This window comes from Stegostoma tigrinum, chromosome 20 (genome assembly GCF_030684315.1).
Source record: "Stegostoma tigrinum isolate sSteTig4 chromosome 20, sSteTig4.hap1, whole genome shotgun sequence".
NCBI classification, from domain to species: Eukaryota; Metazoa; Chordata; class Chondrichthyes; order Orectolobiformes; family Stegostomatidae; genus Stegostoma; species Stegostoma tigrinum.
The window spans coordinates 50,608,161-50,629,860 of NC_081373.1; the positions used below are offsets into that span (position 1 = coordinate 50,608,161).

The 21,700-nt window shown below is 44.4% G+C and overlaps 1 protein-coding gene across 6 annotated transcripts in view; it reads right to left on the reverse strand.

Annotated features, from left to right (window-relative positions):
* The window catches only part of fam13c (family with sequence similarity 13 member C), a 132,054-nt gene that overhangs the window by 44,926 nt on the left and 65,428 nt on the right, over positions 1-21,700 (reverse strand). For all 6 annotated transcript variants that reach the window (XM_059653152.1, XM_048550622.2, XM_048550623.2 and 3 more), the window contains exon 3: positions 20,640-20,706. In XM_059653152.1, the coding sequence (XP_059509135.1) occupies positions 20,640-20,706 (67 nt within the window). The remainder of the gene's footprint in view (positions 1-20,639; positions 20,707-21,700) is intronic.

Sequence of the window (21,700 nt, forward strand, 5' to 3'; positions counted from 1 at the left end):
ATGAGTATTTCGATCGAAATACTGTGCAAGGGTATGAAACAGCAGGAGCTTGTAATGATGTAATAATGATCATTTGAAGAGGTGGTACAGGCACGATGGGCTGAATGGCATCCTGCTCCTCCATAATTCTGAGGAGTAGCCTCTAGCGTGCATTACAGACACCCGATGCCCTGAACCTCATTGTAGGTAGAATCCATGAGGGTAGAATAATGCAGGCTTGAGTCCATGGGATCAGAACAGCCCATGGAGACAGTAGCCAGAGCACAAATCCAGGTGGCAGTGATGTTTGCACCAATGCAACCCTGTCAGAATTCTGTGCTCTTCCCGATTCTTGCCTCTTTCATATCTTTGATATCTTTTGCATGTATTCAGCCATCCACGCCACGAATTCTCACCTCCTCTTAACTGGAGGCGGCTCAGAAAAGATTTACAACTGGAAGGTTAAAAGGAGAGGCTATGACTTTTTTGCTTGGAGCATAGAGGCTGAGGGGTGACCTTGTAAAAGTTCATAGAATTGTGACGGTCACAGATAAGGTGAATGGCCAAGGTCTTTTCCTGAGAGTAGGGGAATCCAAAGCAAAAGGGCATAGTTTTTCAGTGGGAGAGAAGAGATTTAAAGGGGACTGGAGGAGCAACTTTTCCACACAGAGGGTGGTGCATGGATCTAACTTAAATGCCACAGTAAGTGGGAGAGTTAAGTACAATTACAATATTTAAAAGACATTTTGACAGGTATACGGATAGGAAAGGTTTAGAGGGATATTGGCCAAACACAGGCACATAGGTTTAGAAAACCAATTTATTTAGCAACATACCATACAAATAAGCCAATGATGTTTGGACTATATCACTACCTCCTGGCAATCAAGATATTCACCAATGTCATGAAATTAACAACTCACATTAATGTGTTCAGTTTTAATGACACTATGTACTTTCAAATCGATGGCATTACCACATGACACTGTCTAGATCCTGCCCGAGTTTGCATCTTTGTTGGGCACCATGACAAAATACCTTTGCTGGAAAGAGCACTGACTTTCTACTCCCTGGCATTGTGACAGATTTGCAATACGCAAATCTGTAACTGCATCAAAGAATTTCTTTACACGGCATAATAGGATCCAACTTGTGCTCAAATTTACCATTGCACTGGAGCAATCAAATGAGGTCCCTTTCCTTGATGCATTAGCTGAGAAGTCTGACAATGGATTCTTAACCAGTACTTATCAAAATCCTACACTCGCTGATCAATATACACATTGCAATTACTAATGTCTGACATGCTACGAGATCAATATTACTGACAATATTGTGAATAGGACCTAGGCATCTGATCACTGTGTGAGCTTAATAATAAGTTAGGACATATCTAAACCATCCTGCATGGTAACAGATAACCTGATCAAATCACTACTTATTGTCAATCACAAAACTCATCGAAGGGCCTATGTCTTCCACTTCTGAGTGGGGCCCAGGGTCCCTCAGATTACCCTGGAAGGGGAATCCCAATAATTTAAATAATGGTTGAAAGTAACTGTCTCTCATTGCTATTATGAACCATCAGATATATCTTTCTATCATTAACATTCATTCCCATGATTTGGCAGATTGTGGGAGGTGGGGGGCTTGGTGTTGGTGTTTACAGGGAGAGAGACTGTTAGGCTTACAATATTAGAGTCTTCTTCATGTTGCATTGATTGATTTCTCTTGTAGTCCCCCAAATGACATTTTTTAAAAAAAAACTGTTACTATAAGAGTTGAGGAATAGCCAGAGGCCGTGTAAATACCCCTCCAAATATTTTTTCCACCAACTTGAATGAGAGAGAAAATGGGGAAGAATGTAAACTGGTTGGCTGCACCACAACCAGCTCACGATCGTGACTTCCAAGATCTACTCCAATTATTTCTATTTTAAATTAAAATGCAAATCCTCACACATTTAATAATGAATAAAACATCAAGCTCAAACACCAACACCTGTTACTGATCACAGGCAATAATAAAGGGTCTTGTTGGAAGGTCAGTATCTTTTAAAATTAAAATCAGTTTTGATATCACACTGTCCATGTAGCAGTAGATCATTTGTCTGCGTTCACAGATGCTTGAAATTACAGAAAAATACCTATAAAGGTTATGTGTACATTTAACTACACAAACTTCATTCCTGTATGTCACAGTGGTCTCAGCAAGTTATTCATAATTAGCATATGTAATATCAATATGACTCGGCACATTTGCATGAAGTTGTGTGCATAAATTAAAATGTGAAAATTTATTCAGTAGCTGAATGTGTTTTTTTTCACTACATAAAGTTAGTGTGTGGTCTAATTGTTGTTCTCATTGCAGGTAAATGAACATAATTAAAATTCTCTGCCTCAAATGCATAGTACCACTTCATATTGATTCCTGAGATGTGTGTGTCACTGGTAAGGCCACCGTTTGTTGCCTATCTCTAATCACACTTAAAATATAAAAAGGAACATAAGAAACAGAATCAGGAGGAAGCCATTCAACCATTCTAGTTCACCTAACCTTTCAACGAAATCTGCTTCAACCTAACATTTGTGCACCATCCCCGTTATCCCTTGATATTTTTCATGAATAGAAATTGTTCGATCTCTGTCTTGAACATGCTCAATAACTGAAGGAGAGAATTCCAAAGACTCACTGATGCCTGAGTGAAGAATTTCCTCCTCATCTCAGGCAGCCTAAATTGTGATGAGCAATAGCCTCATGGTATTATCGCTAAACTACGAGTCCAGAGATGCAGATAATGTTCTGGGAACCCAGCTTCAAATCGCGCAATGGCAGATGGTGGAATTTGAATTCAATAAAACCCTGGAGAAGAGTCTAATAATGACCGTGAAACTGTTGCCAATTGTCAGGGGAAAACCCCCATCTAGCTCACTCATGTCCTTCAGGGAAGGAAAGCACTGTACTTACCTGGTCTGGCCTACATGTGACTCCAGACCCACAGCAATGTGTTTGACTCTTTACTGCCATCTGTGCAATTGGGGACGGGCCATAAATGCTGGCCTGGCCAGTGACACTCACATCCCATGAATGAATTTTTAAAAATGACCCGTGTTCTGAGATTGCGTTAAAAAGCCAGGAGAAATCTCCTGCTTAAAATGTTATCCTTCTAAATGCCACGGAATATGGGCCCAGTTATACACACACACACACACACACACACACACACACACACACACACACACACACACACACACACACACACACACACACACAACCCCACACCGAGCCACATACACTAACCCTGCCGCCCCCACACCCATACCACCCCACACCCACACACACACACCACCCCACACCACCACACACACACACATCACCCAACACACACACACACACACACATCACCCCACACCCACAAGCACACATAGCCACACACATCACCCCACACCCACACACACACCCACACACACACACCACCCCACACACACACACACACACACACACACGCACACACGCACACACGCACACATCACCCCACACCCACAAACATACATACCCACACACATCACCCCACACCCACACACACACACACATCACCCCACATCCACACATCACACACACACACACACACACCACCCTCCCACACACACACCACCCCACCCCAACACGCGCGCGCACACACACACCACCCCCCCACCACACACACTCCATTCCCCCAACATACACACGCCAACACACACACACCAACACACACCAACACACACCACCGCACACACACACCCACCCACACACACCACCCCACACCCATACACACACACCACCCAACACCCACACACCACCCCCCTACACACACACACCCGTATCCACACCCACACCACCCTCCCACACACACACACACACATACCACCCTCCCACCACACACACACACACCACCCTCCCACCACACACACACACACCACCCTCCCACCACACACACACCAACCCCCTCCCACCACACGCACACCACCCCCCTCCCACCACACACACACCACACCCCCACCACACACACACCACCCCCACACCACACACACACCACACCCCCACCACACACAACCACACCCTCACCACACACACACCACACACACACACCACACCCCAACCACACACACACACTACACCCCCACCACACACACACACCACACCCTCACCACACACACACACCACACCCCCACCACACACACACCACACCCCCACCACACACACACCACATCCTCACCACAAACACACACCACACCCTCACCACACACACCAACACACACCACCACACATCTACACACACACACCACCCAACACCCACACACCACCCCCCTACACACACACACACCCATACCCACACCCACACACCCCCACAGCACCACACACACACACACACACACACACCACACACCCATACCCATACCCACACACTCCCACACCACCACAAACACACACACACCCCTCCCCACACACACACACCACTCCACACCCACACATCACCCCACACCCATACCCACACCGGCATCCCCACACACCACCCCACACACACGCACTACCACACACACACACACACACACACACACACACACACACACACACACACACACACACACACACACACACACACACACACACACACACACACAAAATCTCCTACTGCCCACTTATCTACTTACCCTGAATCTCTCTGCCCTATTGTGGGCTGTTTTTCTCCTGGAATGAGAGAGGGGCAGGTACTGAGTGAGATGAGAGTGGCTGGCACTTGGTTACTTTGGTGCAGTTGGAGATCTGCCCCCAGCGAGTGAGCGGCCAGCACAGAGGGCATGCAGGGCGAGAAATCTGAAGTTTTGCTTAGCAGCTGAGAAAATGTAAGCTCTCAGTTCTGTGACCATTCAAGTAAGAAGACTTCACAGTACACAGGGAAGAACTGGGTGGAATCAGTTATGTAACATAAAGACTTGACACGAAGGGATAATTTCTCTTTTTGATTCACTGTGGTGATGGTACTGAGAAATAGATTGAAACTTTGGTTTATGGGGTCTTTAGAGGTGAAGAATTCAACAGCCAATCACTGTTTCATCAATTGATGTACGACTCATCAGTAAACTGATAGAAGGTGAGGTCAGCAGTGTTATCAAGAGGCATTTGTTCAACAATAAACTGCTCAGTTTAGGTTTTGCTCAACTCCTGACCTCAATACAATCTTATTCAAACATGGACAAAAGAGTTGAATTGAAGAGGTGATTTGAGAGTGATCGCCCTTCAATGACAGAGCATGGTATCAACACTGATTCACTTAGATTCATTCAAACAACAAACAGATTGATGGATGATCTGATCAAAGGGCTCAACACATTAGAAGTGTTTAATATGGCAGATACAGGGGAATTATTTCCCAAGAGGAAATCCAGAAAGCATGGAAAAAATCATAAGTAACGGATAGGTCTTTCAGAAGTAACCATCAGATAGCACTGGTGCACAGAAAGAGTAATGGAAGTCTGCAATTCTCTCCCTTCAAACATAATGGAATCTGTAACCATTTGGAGCTTTCAGGGTATCTAAGGACGCACAACAAAGACAGTCTGTTTCCGAGCTGTATGATTCTATAATAGGATTTGAAGAGCGAATGTGATAGGCAGCCTTGAGGGGGCTGAATAGTCTCTTCTTGTTTGTATATTTATACAGAGTCAATGGGAAATCCATTGCCAGCTAGCCAAGATCAGTTTCACAGCTCATACCTCAACCAGTTATCTTACTCCTGAAGGATTCAGTCTGTCATTGTGATTTAGAATTAACCTAAAATATCATAACTGTCCACCAGGTTTCTTTGCAAAATTAGTTTTTTTTAAAATACAAAACAAAGAAACTAATTACTTAACCGCACCAGGTCCTTGCCTATAACTCTGGTATTTTAACTATAAAGGCATGTTCTTCTGAGATAATGGGAACTGCAGATGCTGGAGAATTCCAAGATAATAAAATGTGAGGCTGGATGAACACAGCAGGCCAAGCAGCATCTCAGGAGCACAAAAGCTGACGTTTCGGCTCTGATGAAGGGTCTAGGCCCGAAACGTCAGCTTTTGTGCTCCTGAGATGCTGCTTGGCCTGCTGTGTTCAACCAGCCTCACATTTTATTATCAAGGCATGTTCTTCTGTTTATTTCATACCCATCTTTCTATCTAGCTTCCCCTGAAATGCATCAATCCAATTCAGCTCAATTATTCCACATGGGTAGCAAATTCCAGATTTCAATTATTCTTGATATCAAGCTGTTTCTTACAAGTCCCTTATTAGATTTATATTCCCAGTTGGAATTATTTGTCCTGATAATCATTACCTGTTTTTTGCCTTTTGATGCTGGATTTACATCCAGCAGGTTTTTACACATGATATAGTACAGCTTATGTTACGCTTTGTAATAGCAAACTAGGCGCAGCTAGCATGGATTGAAGGATCCCACAGATGCTTATGACAGCCAGCTATTATGTACAGTTATTACACTCATAGGGTGTCTCAGCTAGTATTAAGCTGTAATTTGATTATAAAGAACAACATGCTTTCTATACAGTGATGATATAGTGATCAAAGGTATACTGACTATGAGACATAATACTCTTTTTACAATTATACCAAATAATCCAAAATAGATGTCCATGGTCTACGCAGGCATGTGCTGTCAATTCAATAACTACACATTGGGAAATCGGAAGTTGAAATGTAATAGTAGGATTGGCAAGCCACTCTGAATTGGTAACCATGTACTTATCTGGAGGTTTGACAATTGGATTGTCTTTTTGCTAGCTACTGTCACTCAACATCTTTGCACACAGTCATCATCTGAGTGTTTTTCCTCACTACCTGTTCACGTGGTCAGTATGTCATATATTGGTCTGACCGGTCTTCTGTTCATTCACAATGTAGTCCCATGATCAGCAATTATGCGAAATGATCTGCGCTGGCTGCGTTGTTTTTGCTGGAATTCAAGCATTTGAATTTCTGACACTCTCTCCGTCTGAGAGTCTTGTTAGCTGTCTACCTGCTTAGTGCTTTCATTCTTCTCTGTCTTTAAAAGAATGTCCTGTATCTCCACTTTTCATCATGGCATAAGTTTTGCTCAGGATTGTACTCCTGCCTCCATTGGAAACTCATAAGTATACAGCATTACAATGGGAAAATCATGTTTTGTTGTTTGGCACTGAAAGATCATTGATTTGATCGTGGATCAGTTGTTGAATCCCCCGGCCAGTACATAGCTTCACGTGTTAACTATCTTTGTGTATTGCAGTATCTGTCCATTCCCAGTGTCATAGCCAGAAAGCCTGAGCAGGAATTGCAAACAAAACTTGCATTCTCTTCTGTATTTTCTCACCTAAATTCTGTTTCTATTAAAAATGGACAGCCTTGCTAGGTTCAAAGTGGCTGAAAGTGATCACGTGATGATATTTCCAGAAGCATCTGAGCCCCCTGCATTGTATATAAACAACACAACTAAACCTGATAGGAATCTGATACCTAGAGACAAATCAATTGCTTCTAGCTGTCTCTAGATAAAGAGAAATCTCAAGACTCTTATGCTGGAGTGAACACTGATGTTTTTACAGTTACGTCATCACCTTGCAAAACAAACTCTAATGACACAGGTGAAGCGACACTGTGGCTTAAAGACCTTCTAACCTGCTGCTGAGTCCGGGTCCTCAGTACGTGAAATGCCTGATTTTGTCACATGGCTGAAATCTGAGCTTATCAAATTCTTTAACATGCATTTCTGGAATTCTAAGTCAGCTGCTGACTTAACATCATGTGATGAGCCCGAGGCATTAGGAGTTGGAATGTCTGCTGTCGCTCTCTCAACATTTTCATCTTCAGGAAGAATCACAGGCCTTGCCTGTAAAACTGGACTAATTCTCCAAGTACAAGAAATATTGCTGCATCTGCAACTTCAATCCAGCCGAATACTAGCTCCCAGGAAAAGACTGTGACAAGATCAGTGAACAGAATTCCCATTGGACACCAACTCCCTTGACTTTAAGTCATGTAAACCAAACCAACATCTTTGAGTTTTTCAGAACTTATTAAGTCGTAAAACTTTTTCCTTCCGTTTTTCTCGTCCTTCCTACCTTGCACACTTATATGTGTGAATGACGTAGCAAAGCAACTCCCCCACATTTTGAGATAATGGGAACTGCAGATGCTGGAGATTCCAAGATAATAAAATGTGAGGCTGGATGAACACAGCAGGCCAAGCAGCATCTCAGGAGCACAAAAGCTGACGTTTCGGGCCTAGACCCTTCATCAGAGAGGGGGATGGGGGGAGGGAACTGGAATAAATAGGGAGAGAGGGGGAGGCGGACCGAAGATGGAGAGCAAAGAAGATAGGTGGAGAGGGTGTAGGTGGGGAGGTAGGGAGGGGATAGGTCAGTCCAGGGAAGACGGACAGGTCAAGGAGGTGGGATGAGGTTAGTAGGTAGCTGGGGGTACGGCTGGGGGTGGGAGGAAGGGATGGGTGAGAGGAAGAACCGGTTAGGGAGGCAGAGACAGGTTGGACTGGTTTTGGGATGCAGTGGGTGGGGGGGGAAGAGCTGGGCTGGTTGTGTGGTGCAGTGGGGGGAGGGGATGAACTGGGCTGGTTTAGGGATGCAGTGGGGGAAGGGGAGATTTTGAAACTGGTGAAGTCCACATTGATACCATATGGCTGCAGGGTTCCCAGGCGGAATATGAGTTGCTGTTCCTGCAACCTTCGGGTGGCATCATTGTGGCAGTGCAGGAGGCCCATGATGGACATGTCATCAAGAGAATGGGAGGGGGAGTGGAAATGGTTTGCGACTGGGAGGTGCAGTTGTTTGTTGCGAACTGAGCGGAGGTGTTCTGCAAAGCGGTCCCCAAGCCTCCGCTTGGTTTCCCCAATGTAGAGAAAGCCGCACCGGGTACAGTGGATGCAGTATACCACATTGGCAGATGTGCAGGTGAACCTCTGCTTAATGTGGAATGTCGTCTTGGGGCCTGGGATGGGGGTGAGGGAGGAGGTGTGGGGACAAGTGTAGCATTTCCTGCGGTTGCAGGGGAAGGTGCCGGGTGTGGTGGGGTTGGAGGGCAGTGTGGAGCGAACAAGGGAGTCACGGAGAGAGTGGTCTCTCCGGAAAGCAGACAGGGGTGGGGATGGAAAAATGTCTTGGGTGGTGGGGTCGGATTGTAAATGGCGGAAGTGTCGGAGGATAATGCGTTGTATCCGGAGGTTGGTAGGGTGGTGTGTGAGAACGAGGGGGATCCTCTTGGGGCGGTTGTGGCGGGGGCGGGGTGTGAGGGATGTGTCGCGGGAAATGCGGGAGACGCGGTCAAGGGCGTTCTCAATCACCGTGGGGGGGAAGTTGCGGTCCTTAAAGAACTTGGACATCTGGGATGTGCGGGAGTGGAATGTCTTATCGTGGGAGCAGATGCGGCGGAGGCGGAGGAATTGGGAATAGGGGATGGAGTTTTCTCAATCACCGTGGGGGGGAAGTTGCGGTCCTGTCCGTCTTCCCTGGACTGACCTATCCCCTCCCTACCTCCCCACCTACACCCTCTCCACCTATCTTCTTTGCTCTCCATCTTCGGTCCGCCTCCCCCTCTCTCCCTATTTATTCCAGTTCCCTCCCCCCATCCCCCTCTCTGATGAAGGGTCTAGGCCCGAAACGTCAGCTTTTGTGCTCCTGAGATGCTGCTTGGCCTGCTGTGTTCATCCAGCCTCACATTTTATTATCCCCCACATTTTGAATGCTTTTTTGCATAAACACTGTGTAATTTGATTTCATTCTAAAGGATTTAGCTGCAGAGTTTATGTCAAAAGTTGGAATCCGAAAAACGAAGAGTTAGACAAAGAGTCCCTTCCACCTACCTCAGAAAAGGATGCTGGCTTGGGCTTAAGAGAAAATCAATCATAATTTAAAATCACTCTATTTCCTTTTGCCCGAACAGCTCATGTCTGAGACTAATCTATTTATCTGATCCAAAAGAGAAAAATGAAAGTTCATCAAAAGCAAAGGTTGAAATTTTAAAATGTGACCGAATTCAATTGAAAGGAACGCATGGAGGTCTAGAAAGGTCAGTAAATAAAATTCCTTGGAAAACAAAGTCACAGCAAACTTCTTTTTTAAAATGTAATTCTAGAAATAGGACAAATTGTGATGTGAAGGTGTGGGGGGGTTGGAGGGGAATGTGGAGTGGACAAGGGAGTCACAGGGAGAATGGTCTCTCCGGAAGGCAGACAAGGGTAGGGTTGGAAAAATGTCTTTAGTGGTGAGGTCAGATTGTAGATGGCAGAAGTGTCGGAGGATGATGCGTTGTATCCAGAGGTTGGTGGGGTGGTATGTGAGGAGTACGGCCCAGGATGAGGCATTCCACTCCTGCACATCCCAGATGTCCTCATTCTTCAAGGGCCACAACTTCACCTCCCGCATTTACCGCAACTCATCCTCACACCCCGTCCTCACAATAACCGCCAAAAGAGAATACCCTTGGTCCTCACATACTACCCCACCAACCTCCGGATACAACACATCATCCTCCGACACTTCCAACCTATCCCCTCCCTACTTCCCCACCCATACTCTCCTCTTCACCTATCTTCTCCTCTAGCCATCTTCAGTCCGCCTCCCCCTCTCTCCCTATTTATTTCAGAATCCTCTCCCCATAGGATGAGATGTGAAGGCTCAGTTAGGGCGCTTGAGGGCTACGAGGTAGCCAGGAAAGACCTAAAAAGAGAGCTTAGAAGAGCCAGGAGGAGACATGAGAAGTTGTTGGCGGATAGGATCAGGGTAAACCCTAAGGTTTTCTACAGGTTTTTGAGGAATAAAAGAATGACGAAAGTAAGATTAGGTCCAATCAAGGATAGTAGTGGGAAGTTGTGTGTGGAGTCAGAGGAGATAGTGGAGGCACTAAATGAATATTTTTCAACCCTTGTCACTCTAGAAAACGACAATGTGGTCGAGGAGAATACTGAGATACAGGCTACTAGACTAGGTGGGATTGAGGTTCACAAGGAAGAGGTATTAGAAATCCTACAGAGGGTGAAGTTAGATAAGTTCCCTGGGCCGGATGGGATTTATCCTAGGATCCTCTGGGAAGCCAGGGAGGAGATTGCTGAGCCGTTGTCATTGATCTTTAACTCGTCATTGTCTACAGGAATAGTGCCAGGCGACTGGAGGATAGAAAATGTGGTTCCCCTGTTCAAGAAGGGGAGTAGAGACAACCCTGGTAGTTATAGACCAGTGAGCCTTACCTCAGTTGTTGGTAAAGTGTTGGAAAAGGTTATAAGGGATAGGATTTATAATCATCTAGAAAAGAATAAATTGATTAGGGATAGTCAGCACGGTTTTGTGAAGGGAAGGTCGTGCCTCACAAACCTTATTGAGTTCTTTGAGAAGGTGACCAAACAGGTAGATGAGAGTAAACCGGTTGATGTGGTGTATATGGATTTCAGCAAGGCATTCGATAAGGTTCCCCATAGGAGGCTATTGTATAAAATGTGGAGGAATGGGATTGTGGGAGATATAGCAGTTTGGATCGGAAATTGGCTTGCTGAAAGAAGACAGAGGGTGGTGGTTGATGGGAAATGTTCATCCTGGAGACCAGTTACTAGTGGTGTACCGCAAGGGTCGGTGTTGGGTCCACTGCTGTTTGTCATTTTTATAAATGACTTGGATGAGGGCATAGGAGGATCGGTTAGTAAATTGGCAGACGACACTAAGGTCGGTGGAGTTGTGGATAGTGACGAAGGATGCTGTAGGTTGCAGAGAGACATAGATAAGCTGCAGAGCTGGGCTGAGAGGTGGCAAATGGAGATTAATGCAGACAAGTGTGAGGTGATGCACTTTGGTAGGCATAACCGGAATGCAAAGTACTGGGCTAATGGTAAGATTCTTGGTAGTGTAGATGAGCAGAGAGATCTCGATGTCCATGTACACAGATCCTTGAAAGTTGCCACTCAGGTTGACGGGGCTGTTAAGAAGGCATACAGTGTTTTAGTGATAATGGGAACTGCAGATGCTGGAGAATCCAAGATAATGAAATGTGAGGCTGGATGAACACAGCAGGCCCAGCAGCATCTCAGGATGTTGATACAGTGTTTTAGCTTTTATTAATAGAGGGATCGAGTTCCGGAACCAAGAGGTTATGGTGAATCTGTACAAAACTCTTGTGCGGCCGCACTTGGAGTATTGCGTACAGTTCTGGTCACCGCATTATGAGAAGGATGTGGAAGCTTTGGAAAGGGTGCAGAGGAGATTTACTAGGATGTTGCCTGGTATGGAGGGAAGGTCTTACGAGGAAAGGCTGCGGGACTTGAGGCTGTTTTCATTAGAGAGAAGAAGGTTGAGAGGTGACTTAATTGAAACATATAAAATAATCAGAGGGTTGGATAGGGTGGATAGGGAAAGCCTTTTTCCTGGGATGGTGACGGCGAGCACGAGGGGGCATAGCTTTAAATTGAGGGGTGAAAGATATAGGACAGATGCCAGAGTTAGTTTCTTTACTCAGAGTAGTAAGGGAATGGAACGCTTTGCCTGCAACGGTAGTAGATTCACCAACTTTGGGTTCATTTAAGGCGTCATTGGATAAGCATATGGACGTACATGGAATAGTGTAGGTTAGATGGGCTTGAGATCGGTATGACAGTTCGGCACAACATCGAGGGCCGAAGGGCCTGTACTGTGCTGTAATGTTCTATGTTCTATGTTCTATGATCTATCCCCCTTTTCTGATGAAGGGTCTAGGCCCGAAACGTCAGCTTTTGTGCTCCTAAGATGTTGCTTGGCCTGTTGTGTTCATCCAGCCCTACACTTTGTTATCTGGGATTCTCCCACATCTGCAGTTTCCATTAACTCGAATCTAAAGAGCATGTTCAACTTCAGAAACAATGTCAGCGAAATGTACATCAAGAGGAATATATTTATCTCTGTGTGGGTCAGGTAATCTGCTCAGATGTTATCACCCCGGTACCTGGCCTATATCTGACGTCATATCTTTGGAGATTATTGACTGATTTGGTGCATTACGTATGGTCTGTTCCACCACAGTGCTGTTTGAATCTCATGCATGGTTACTGTACTGGGGTCTGTATAAAGTGGCAGTCCTGCTACTGTTGCACCATTGGTATCTACCAGGAAGACGGGATGATCTTGCGTATTGTTGCTGCCATCCGATTCTGCCGATACAAGGAATTGGTGATCCATTCTATACTTTGGAATTTGTTGCTTAGAAATGGGTTATGGCTCTATCTGATCAGCTCCAGTAATTTCCCAACTTCTAACAGGTTAACTAGTCTGTAATTCCCTGGCTTCACTTTTTTTGTTTTTCTTAAATAATGAAGTGAGCTTCACAATACTCCAATCGAAAGGAACGGCTTCTTTCTCATACTCCAATCTAATCAGCTTCAGAGAACCTGGTTGCATTTTAAGTTTGCAAGTAGATGGTTTGCGAACTACTTGAATTCTGCCTCAAAGCACAAAAATGCAGTTTACATGTTATTGACATGAGTGTTCCTCAGCACTGCCTAGAATGCTACTTGAGAATGAGAACTCGAAACAGCCTGGAAATCCCATGTGCAGTCTGCATAGTGGAATAAACTTGTACCTTTAAAATCCTTTTGAGAAGAGGCATGCTCTACAAAATTGCAAACATATCAATTTCAATGACATTAAGTACCACTTAAAGATTTCAGCTACCCTTTCTATGAAAAAGAAGCCTTCTTTAGATTGTGTTTATAGCTTATTGCGGTATGGCATAACCACACAACTGAAAACAGATACTTAATGTAACAGTGTGGTTCAGAAAAATGATGCCATCTACTACTACCCTTACTAAAGCTTCAAAATTATCAAAACACTCGCTACACTTCATCACCGCAAAATACTACCCTCTTCTAAACCAGATGATGCTATGAGACAATATGAAGCATCTTGTATAATTTGAGACCATCCACAAAAGGGCATTAGGCCAAAAGTAGGGTTCTAAACAAAGTTAACAATGGAGAGTCTGGAAACTCTGTTGTGGAATTTACTTTTAACAAGCACCAGGTAACATTTTGAGATTCGCCACCAAATTTTTATTTTGTCTGAATTTTATTTCCTTTATTCATTCATGGGATGAGCGAGTTGCTGGCCAGGCAGCATTTATTGCCCATCCCTAATTGCCCAGAGGGCAGTTAAGAGTGAACCACATTGCTGTGGAGTCACATGTAGGTCAGACCAGGTAAGGATGGCAGTTTCCTTCCCTAAAGGGCATTAGTGAACCAGATGGGTTTTTCTGACAATCAACAATGGATTCATGGTCAGCATTAAAAAGGATTATTTTTACTTATAACCAAGGGTGACTGATTTGGATTTTGCTTTCCTCCAAATGAATGTAGGAAGATAGGGCCATTCAGCCCCTTGAGCCATGGTGAGGCTTCAGTTAGATCTTGGTGGATCTCCACCTTCCTGGCTTTGTCCCATAGACCTCAAAACCCTTCCCCAACAAAAACACAGCAATCTGAAATCGTGAAAAAGCCAATTGTGCTCGGCCGTTTGAGGAAAGAAAGACACAGACTGCTATAACTTTTCAGGTGGAAAATTGCTTCCTAATTTCACTGCTGGCTTCATTAAATGCATCAAATCAGATTTTTTTAAAATGTACTGGTATACTAAGTCACATTCAGCTGTATGAATGTAATGAGTAAACAATGATGTTTCAATGCCAAAGGCCATTTTAGGGAAATGGAACTGGCACCAAAATCCAGGCAATAGTGAAAGCTATTCTCAAATATTCTTTTACATTAAAGATCATTCCCGATTATCAAAAAAACATGAAGGCTTTGCACATTATGGAGACGACCAGAGACGCAATTCATTTTCTTCAAGTGTTCACTTTATATATAGTGACTGCCAATCATAGGTGTTTGTACTTGAACACACTCCAGTCCCTCACACTTAGTTGCATCCTGGCCCCCTTGATGGCCCATCTGTGACTGAAAACATCATCGATCACAAGTTGGTGACCGACCCGAGTGGCGAAGTCCCTGCTTCTACCCTCCAGGCAAAAGATGGACAACCCTTGAGGGTGGGCCAGGGAAGATTTAAGTCCACATGTGGAAGAGGAAGAGCTTATGTGATGACTAGGGCCATCTGAGTCAGCTTATTGTTCACATCCTGAACTTTTACACAGGGAAATCCATGTCTGGGAGCTTACAACCGTTTGCACTGTGACAGCTGAAGCCTCAAAGTGATTGTTAACCCTGATAATGAACTGGAACTGTTAGCCAGTCTTATAAAATTAGCACAGTTTCTTTGTGAACATTGGTGCTGTTTGTCTACTGCAGCAATATCCCCAATGCATTTGCTCAATGCGTTTTACACTCATTTTGAAAAGCAACTCAGTGAAACGATGTCACCTGCTCCGACAACCTCAGATGCACCTATTCCTTCTGTCACCACTGCAGATGTCAGATCAACATCTTGAGAGGGAGCCCATAGAAATTGATTGGCTCAGATAGAGTCCCCCAGCTGTGCACACAGATCCGTGCGGACCAGCTGGCCAATTATTCATTGACATCTTTAACCTCTCCTTGCTACAATCTGAAGTCTCCACCTGCTTCAAGAAGACCACCATCACCCATCACCAAAGAAAACTTATGCCTCTGTGACTACCGCCTGGTGGGTCTCACCTCCACAATTATGAAGAGCTTTGAGATGTTAGTCATGGCTCACATGAATTCTAGCCTCCCAGCCTGCCTTGATCCCTTGCAATTCGCCTACTGTCACAACATGTCCACAGTAGATGCTAACTCCCTGGCCCTACACTCATCCCTGGAATATTTGGATAACAAGGATACCTAGATCAGAGATAACATGGTGTAAAGCTGGATGAAAGAAAGAAGAAGGGTCTCAACCTGAAACGTCAAACTTTTCTGCTCCTCTGATGCTGCTTGGCCTGCTGTGTTCATCCAGCTCCACACCGTGTTATCTCAGATTCTCCGGCATCGGCAGTTCCTACTACCTGTCTACCTAGATCAGGCTCTACTTATTCACTGCAGTTCCACTTTCAACACTACAATTCCTACCAAACTAATCTCCAAACTCCAAGACCTAGGTCTCTGCTCCATCACACGTGCCAACCTGCCACCCACTGACTTCATCTAAGCTACTCATGGTTCATAAAGGCAGCCAACATCATTGAAGATCCCTCCCACCCTGGTTATTACCTCTTCCAACCTCTTCCATCAGGCAAAAGCTTAAACACATAAATCAACAAATTCAAGAACAGCTTCTTCTGTACCGTTATTCTGAATGGACCTCTCAAATTTTAAGTTTAATGTTGTTCTCACTCTGTGTGCACCTTCTTTGCAGCTGTAAATATTATATTCCTCGCTCTGTTCAATTACCCTAATGCCCTTTGTATGATACGATCTTCCTGTACTGCATGCAAAACAAAACCCTTCACAGTCTCTAAGGTACATATAACAATAATAAGCTGAATCAAAAGTGTATCTTACAGCCAGCTCCATTTAGAAGTTGACATCTAGCATAGTTAAGCAAAACGTGCACAACTCGCTTCCAAAACTCTTATTGCTATTATTTTCTCATTTTTGTACCAGTTAATCAATTCAGATTGCATTGCATTGTCACAAACAACTTTGTCCTTAAGTGGTTAAAATCAAGGATTCAAAATGTTTCAATTACTTTTTCTTGACAGGGATGCAAGACTTCATTTGGTATCACACATTGCAGAGGATTTAAAGATTTTGGCTTCAAGGAACACGCAAGAGCAAAAACAAATAAAAACTGCAGCATCAATAGGTTTTAAAGTCCCTCAAAGTGACCTCAAATGACTAGCGAATGGAATGCCCTGATTTTGTCAACTTGTTTCTAGAAAGGACAGTTACATGGATTCTTCCTTATCCTCAATTTAGACAAGATTTTTAAAAAATTAATGCTCTAGTTTTGGATAATATTTCAGACGCCTGCTCTTAGTGCCATTATTTCTGTGTACCAAAATCATAATCTAATTGTTAAACATATTCTGATACTAATTCTCCAAAGGTATGAGGCTTTAATGAGTAAATATCTAAGAAAGTCAATGAATACATTAATCTGATTGGGACATTCCATTATTCTGTGCAGTGTGCCTTTTTACGGCTTTTAATTTTTTTTAAATAGTGCCATGATACATTGTGTTCCTTTTATGGACAGACATAAATCTAAATTAGAGAATTTTAGAGTCAGCTTAGATCTCTTTTCCCATCTCAATCTGATGCTAATGGTTTTGAATTCAAGGCCTTTGCGAATTGACCCAGAAGTGAAAGTTTTTTTGCTGTATCGCAATCTTTGAATATCTGTTCAACTGCATCTTAATCTTCCCTGTTTCAAGACAACAGTTGTAGTTTTTCTAGCTCTGCACACACCGTTGTGCTGTCTAGAATTGTCCTTAGTTGAAGCCAAACCAGTCGCTTAAAGAAGTCAGGCACAGTCTTTGCTTTTGAGTTTTCCCTCATCCTTGTGTACAGCACAAGAGCAGACTGTCCCATTGCACCGATCACTGAAAAAGCTATCCAAGTAGTCCTACCCCCTACTTTTCTCTCCATAGCTCTGCAAACTTTGGTTAATGGTTTCCATTTTCAAACTACGTAAGACAGAAAACAATCAGCTCAATGTAACATTACAAATGGTGTATTAAAAACCCTCACCCATTCACATTTGATCGACTATTAGATTTCCCTTCACTCTCTTCCCGGTCTGTGGCTGCACACCTACTATTGGACTGAATTTAACTGTTACAATCTCCATTACTCCCAGGAACCACCTGCTGGTGGGAATGAAGGAGATTCTGAGTGACGGATAGTGAACAGTTACCCAATTTCCAGTGGCTCCTCATGTGCAGCCCTCCACTCTGCATCATCTCCCAAACAATATATACATGATTGGGCACTCACTGAGTGGAAAACAATGGGCAAGATTTGGATGGCTGAACCCAAATTTGGCGCCAGTGGGATGAGGCAGATTTGATAGTGGTGAGTTGACAAGGCAGCAGGATGGTAGATGGAGAATCCTTTGCCTTTCCCGATTAAGGGCAAGCTGGTAGATGGCCTTTCCATGTTGTTGACAATTGAGGCCCTCATTGGGCAAATAATGTCTCATGAAGGGCCACATCCTGTCACTGGTGGTATTCAGCCAGCAGAAGGTGAGAGCAGACGGTGATGGTGGGGAGAATGACAAGGGATGTTGCTGTTTGTGGGTTTTTGTGAGGGTGGGGCACAGAGCCTCATCGAGGTTCCTGGTATATGGAGAAAGAGAGTGGAGCATGTGGGTGGTCCGGCTGAGAGCCGCTCTCTGTGCTTTATACTGGCACCACACCCACTCTGCTGTCACTTACTTGGGGCATGAGGAATCTCGTGAGGAACCTAGGCTTCAGCTGGGTGTAATACCAGCAACAAACACTGCTTGCCCAGGGGCACTGCTGCTCCATAGACCCGCTGGCTTCTGATTGGCTGGCTACACTCAATGGGCTTCCACTCCCCTGGCTGGAACCTTGATCTTGACCCAGTCAAGAGTAGTACACCAGAGGAGACTTTTTTTTAACCTCCATTAAATCTAGCTCTGTAAGGGCAAAGTGACCCTCTCCCACCCCCACCACCCCCTTCACTGACTACACTAAAGATTAATTTTATTATTCATATTGTGCAAAAAAAATTGTTGACTCTGAATAACCCAGACTGCCCTTGGGAATTGCTTCAAGCAGACCAGACAATATCACCACAAACAACCAAAACAGCAAGAAACACAATGAGCACATTTCCAAAACCATCGTCTGATGTTGGTTGCTATAGCAATATAGAGAATTAGTGCAAAGGTATTTTTAGCAGCATCAACAAAGCAATATCCTTTTCCTAACATTTTCTCCAATTCTATGTCAAAATGAAAAAAAGAACAGAGTATTAAAATCTTCAGTTTATTCTATTTTTCTTCAAATGTTTTGCAGCCCACAGTCACAGGCTGAGCCAAGGCTCTGGGTCCACAGCGAGGCCCGGACGCCTGTACAAACTGAAGTGTTGGTGAAATAGACGGACTGTGGACTGGCAGCAGCGTCTGGCGGAGTGTCAGATGGGGAGCTGGGAGTGTGGAACCCACACATCCCCAGGCCTATGGCTCCATTTGATTGTGACAGGAGCGGAGGCCTGTAACCAAGACCCCAGACCCTATTACTGAGTCCCAGGAGAGCATTTCAGAGACTCTGGCCAATGCCATGTAATGACTGGAGGGGCAGCAGGGTAGGAACAAGATGAAGAGAGAACGATGATCTCTATTGCAGTAAATTCTTCCATTATATTCAGTGTTTTGAGATGGCACTGGAGTGTTGCATATAACACATACAACAAAACACATTTCACTGTATTTTTACATGCGTGGCACTAAATCTAAATCCAAAAATCTAAAACAATTCAAACAAATTTCCTGAATCTGTCTTCATCAGGGAAATGTTTCATTAACTGTGCATTTTCTGAGCATACAACATTTCACTTGACAATCTTTGATCAAGCTCACACATAGAAAACACCTGAGATCTTAAAAATACAATAGGCTTTGATTCCTAACTGCATTTGAAACATTTCAACAACTACATTGGATTAACGTTTGCACCAAATCAGAAAAGCTCAAAGAAATGAGGGGCTACAGTTAACAGGCAATAACAATGTGCATTTATGTTACCACTTTCACACAGCCAAACACCCCAAGGCAATTCACAAGAGCGTTTTCATGCAATCATTTGATACTGACACAAGGTTTAGGGCTTGTGACCAAAAGGGCTAAGACTTAACAGCTGTCAAATGGACATGTAGTGATGACGGAGTGGAAGTAAGGCCCTTCGGCCCTTCGAGTCCACTCCGCCATTTAATCATGGCTGATGGGCATTTTCAACTCCACTTCCCTGCACTCTCCCCATAGCCCTTGATTCCTTGTGAGATCAAGAATTTATCAATCTCCGCCTTGAAGACATTTAATTTCCCGGCCCCCACTGCACTCCGTGGCAATGAATTCCACAGGCCCACCACCCCCTGGCTACAGAAATGTCGTCTCATTTCAGCTTTAAATTTACTCCCTCTAATTCTAAGGCTGTGCCCACGGGTCCCAGGCTCCCCACCTAAAGGAAACAACTTCCCAGCGTCCACCCTTTCTAAGCCATACATTATCTTGTAAGTTTCTATTAGATCTCCCCTCAACCTTCTAAACTCTAATTAAAACAATCCCAGGATCCTCAACCATTCGTCATCTTACTTCCACTCCTATGTCTTATGGTCTTATGTTTGGAGAGGGCACTCCATAGATCAAGGCCTATGTATACCCATCAGCCACTGGGCGAAGTAACTGGGTAGGGTTTGCACAAGAGTGTTAGAGGAATGTAGAGTTCTCAGAATGCTGCTGGGATTGAGAGAGAGAGAGGTGAGATCATGAAGGGATCTGAACGTAAAAATGAGAGTTTACAATCCACTGGTGGGCTGGGCACCATTGTAGATTAGCAAGCCCAGGGTAGACAGATGAAAGGAATTGGTGAGAGTTTGGACACAGGCAGAAGAAAACTCAGAAGAACCTAAGACCATCCCAAGTGGTGATGATCGAATGGATTCTATGTTTACCACCTACCTCACTGGAATCCTGTGCTTGCTCTGGAGTTTCTTGTTTCGGCTCTACCGGGGACATGTAGTTCTCCCTGAAAAGAGAAGTGAAGGTGATGTTTACACAGTACATTACTGGAGACCAGGAATGGAAAAACACACCAGAGAACTTGCAATTTCCATTTTGAATGTGCTGCTATCCCTGCTGTGTGATATTAGCACTGGAGATGGAGATGTTGGCACTGGCAAAAAGCAATTCGTTACCTACTCGAGGCTTACGTACAGCCTGGAACAACCCTGAGGTATAAAGACTGACGTTTGCAAAGGCTTTAGCAGACAAGGGCATGGGGCAGGGTGACTTTGACTGAAGGTGTCCAGGTGAAGCTCAAACTACTCACAGCTTGTTACAGAGATGAGGACTAATGTCTGCACACTCTAGTGGGGTAACATCGGCTTCTTACCCCTGCGGCACCTTCCCAGTCTGCTCCAACCTCTTCTCCAGCCACCACAGTATTCCACATCCTTGGAGGCCACTTCCTAAGCCTGCAAGGCCAACCACAGCTGCACTATGGACTCCATCACATGGACATATCTCACCAGTCCTTCATGGTGGCAGCCTCAAAATTTCACTGAACAGCGCACAATGGGTCATATGTGTAGTGATGGTTAAACGAGACCCACTCTCACCTTTTCATAGGTAAAGACAGATTTATAAATAAATACTGGACTTCGCAGCAAAAGTCTGCACACTGAGAACTATACTTAAAAAAAACAACGAGAGGTCAACTAGAAGTGCATCAGAAGCTCCTCAACAAAACCAAAAATGTTACTGCCTTACATAACCAATGAAATACTTTCGAAGTGTGGTCACTGATGTAAGGTGGGGAAACACAGCAACCACCTTACACACAGTGATCCCATCAACACCTCCTGAAGATCATCACCAATCTTCAACAAATGATGCTGTGGGATCTTCCCTGTCGACCCTTAGACCTGACCAGTTCAGCTTTTGGAAGAGTTAATGTAAAGCTTCAGCAGCCAGAACTGAAGGATGTCTATCTGCCAGTCAAAACAACCCAGCCATGACTT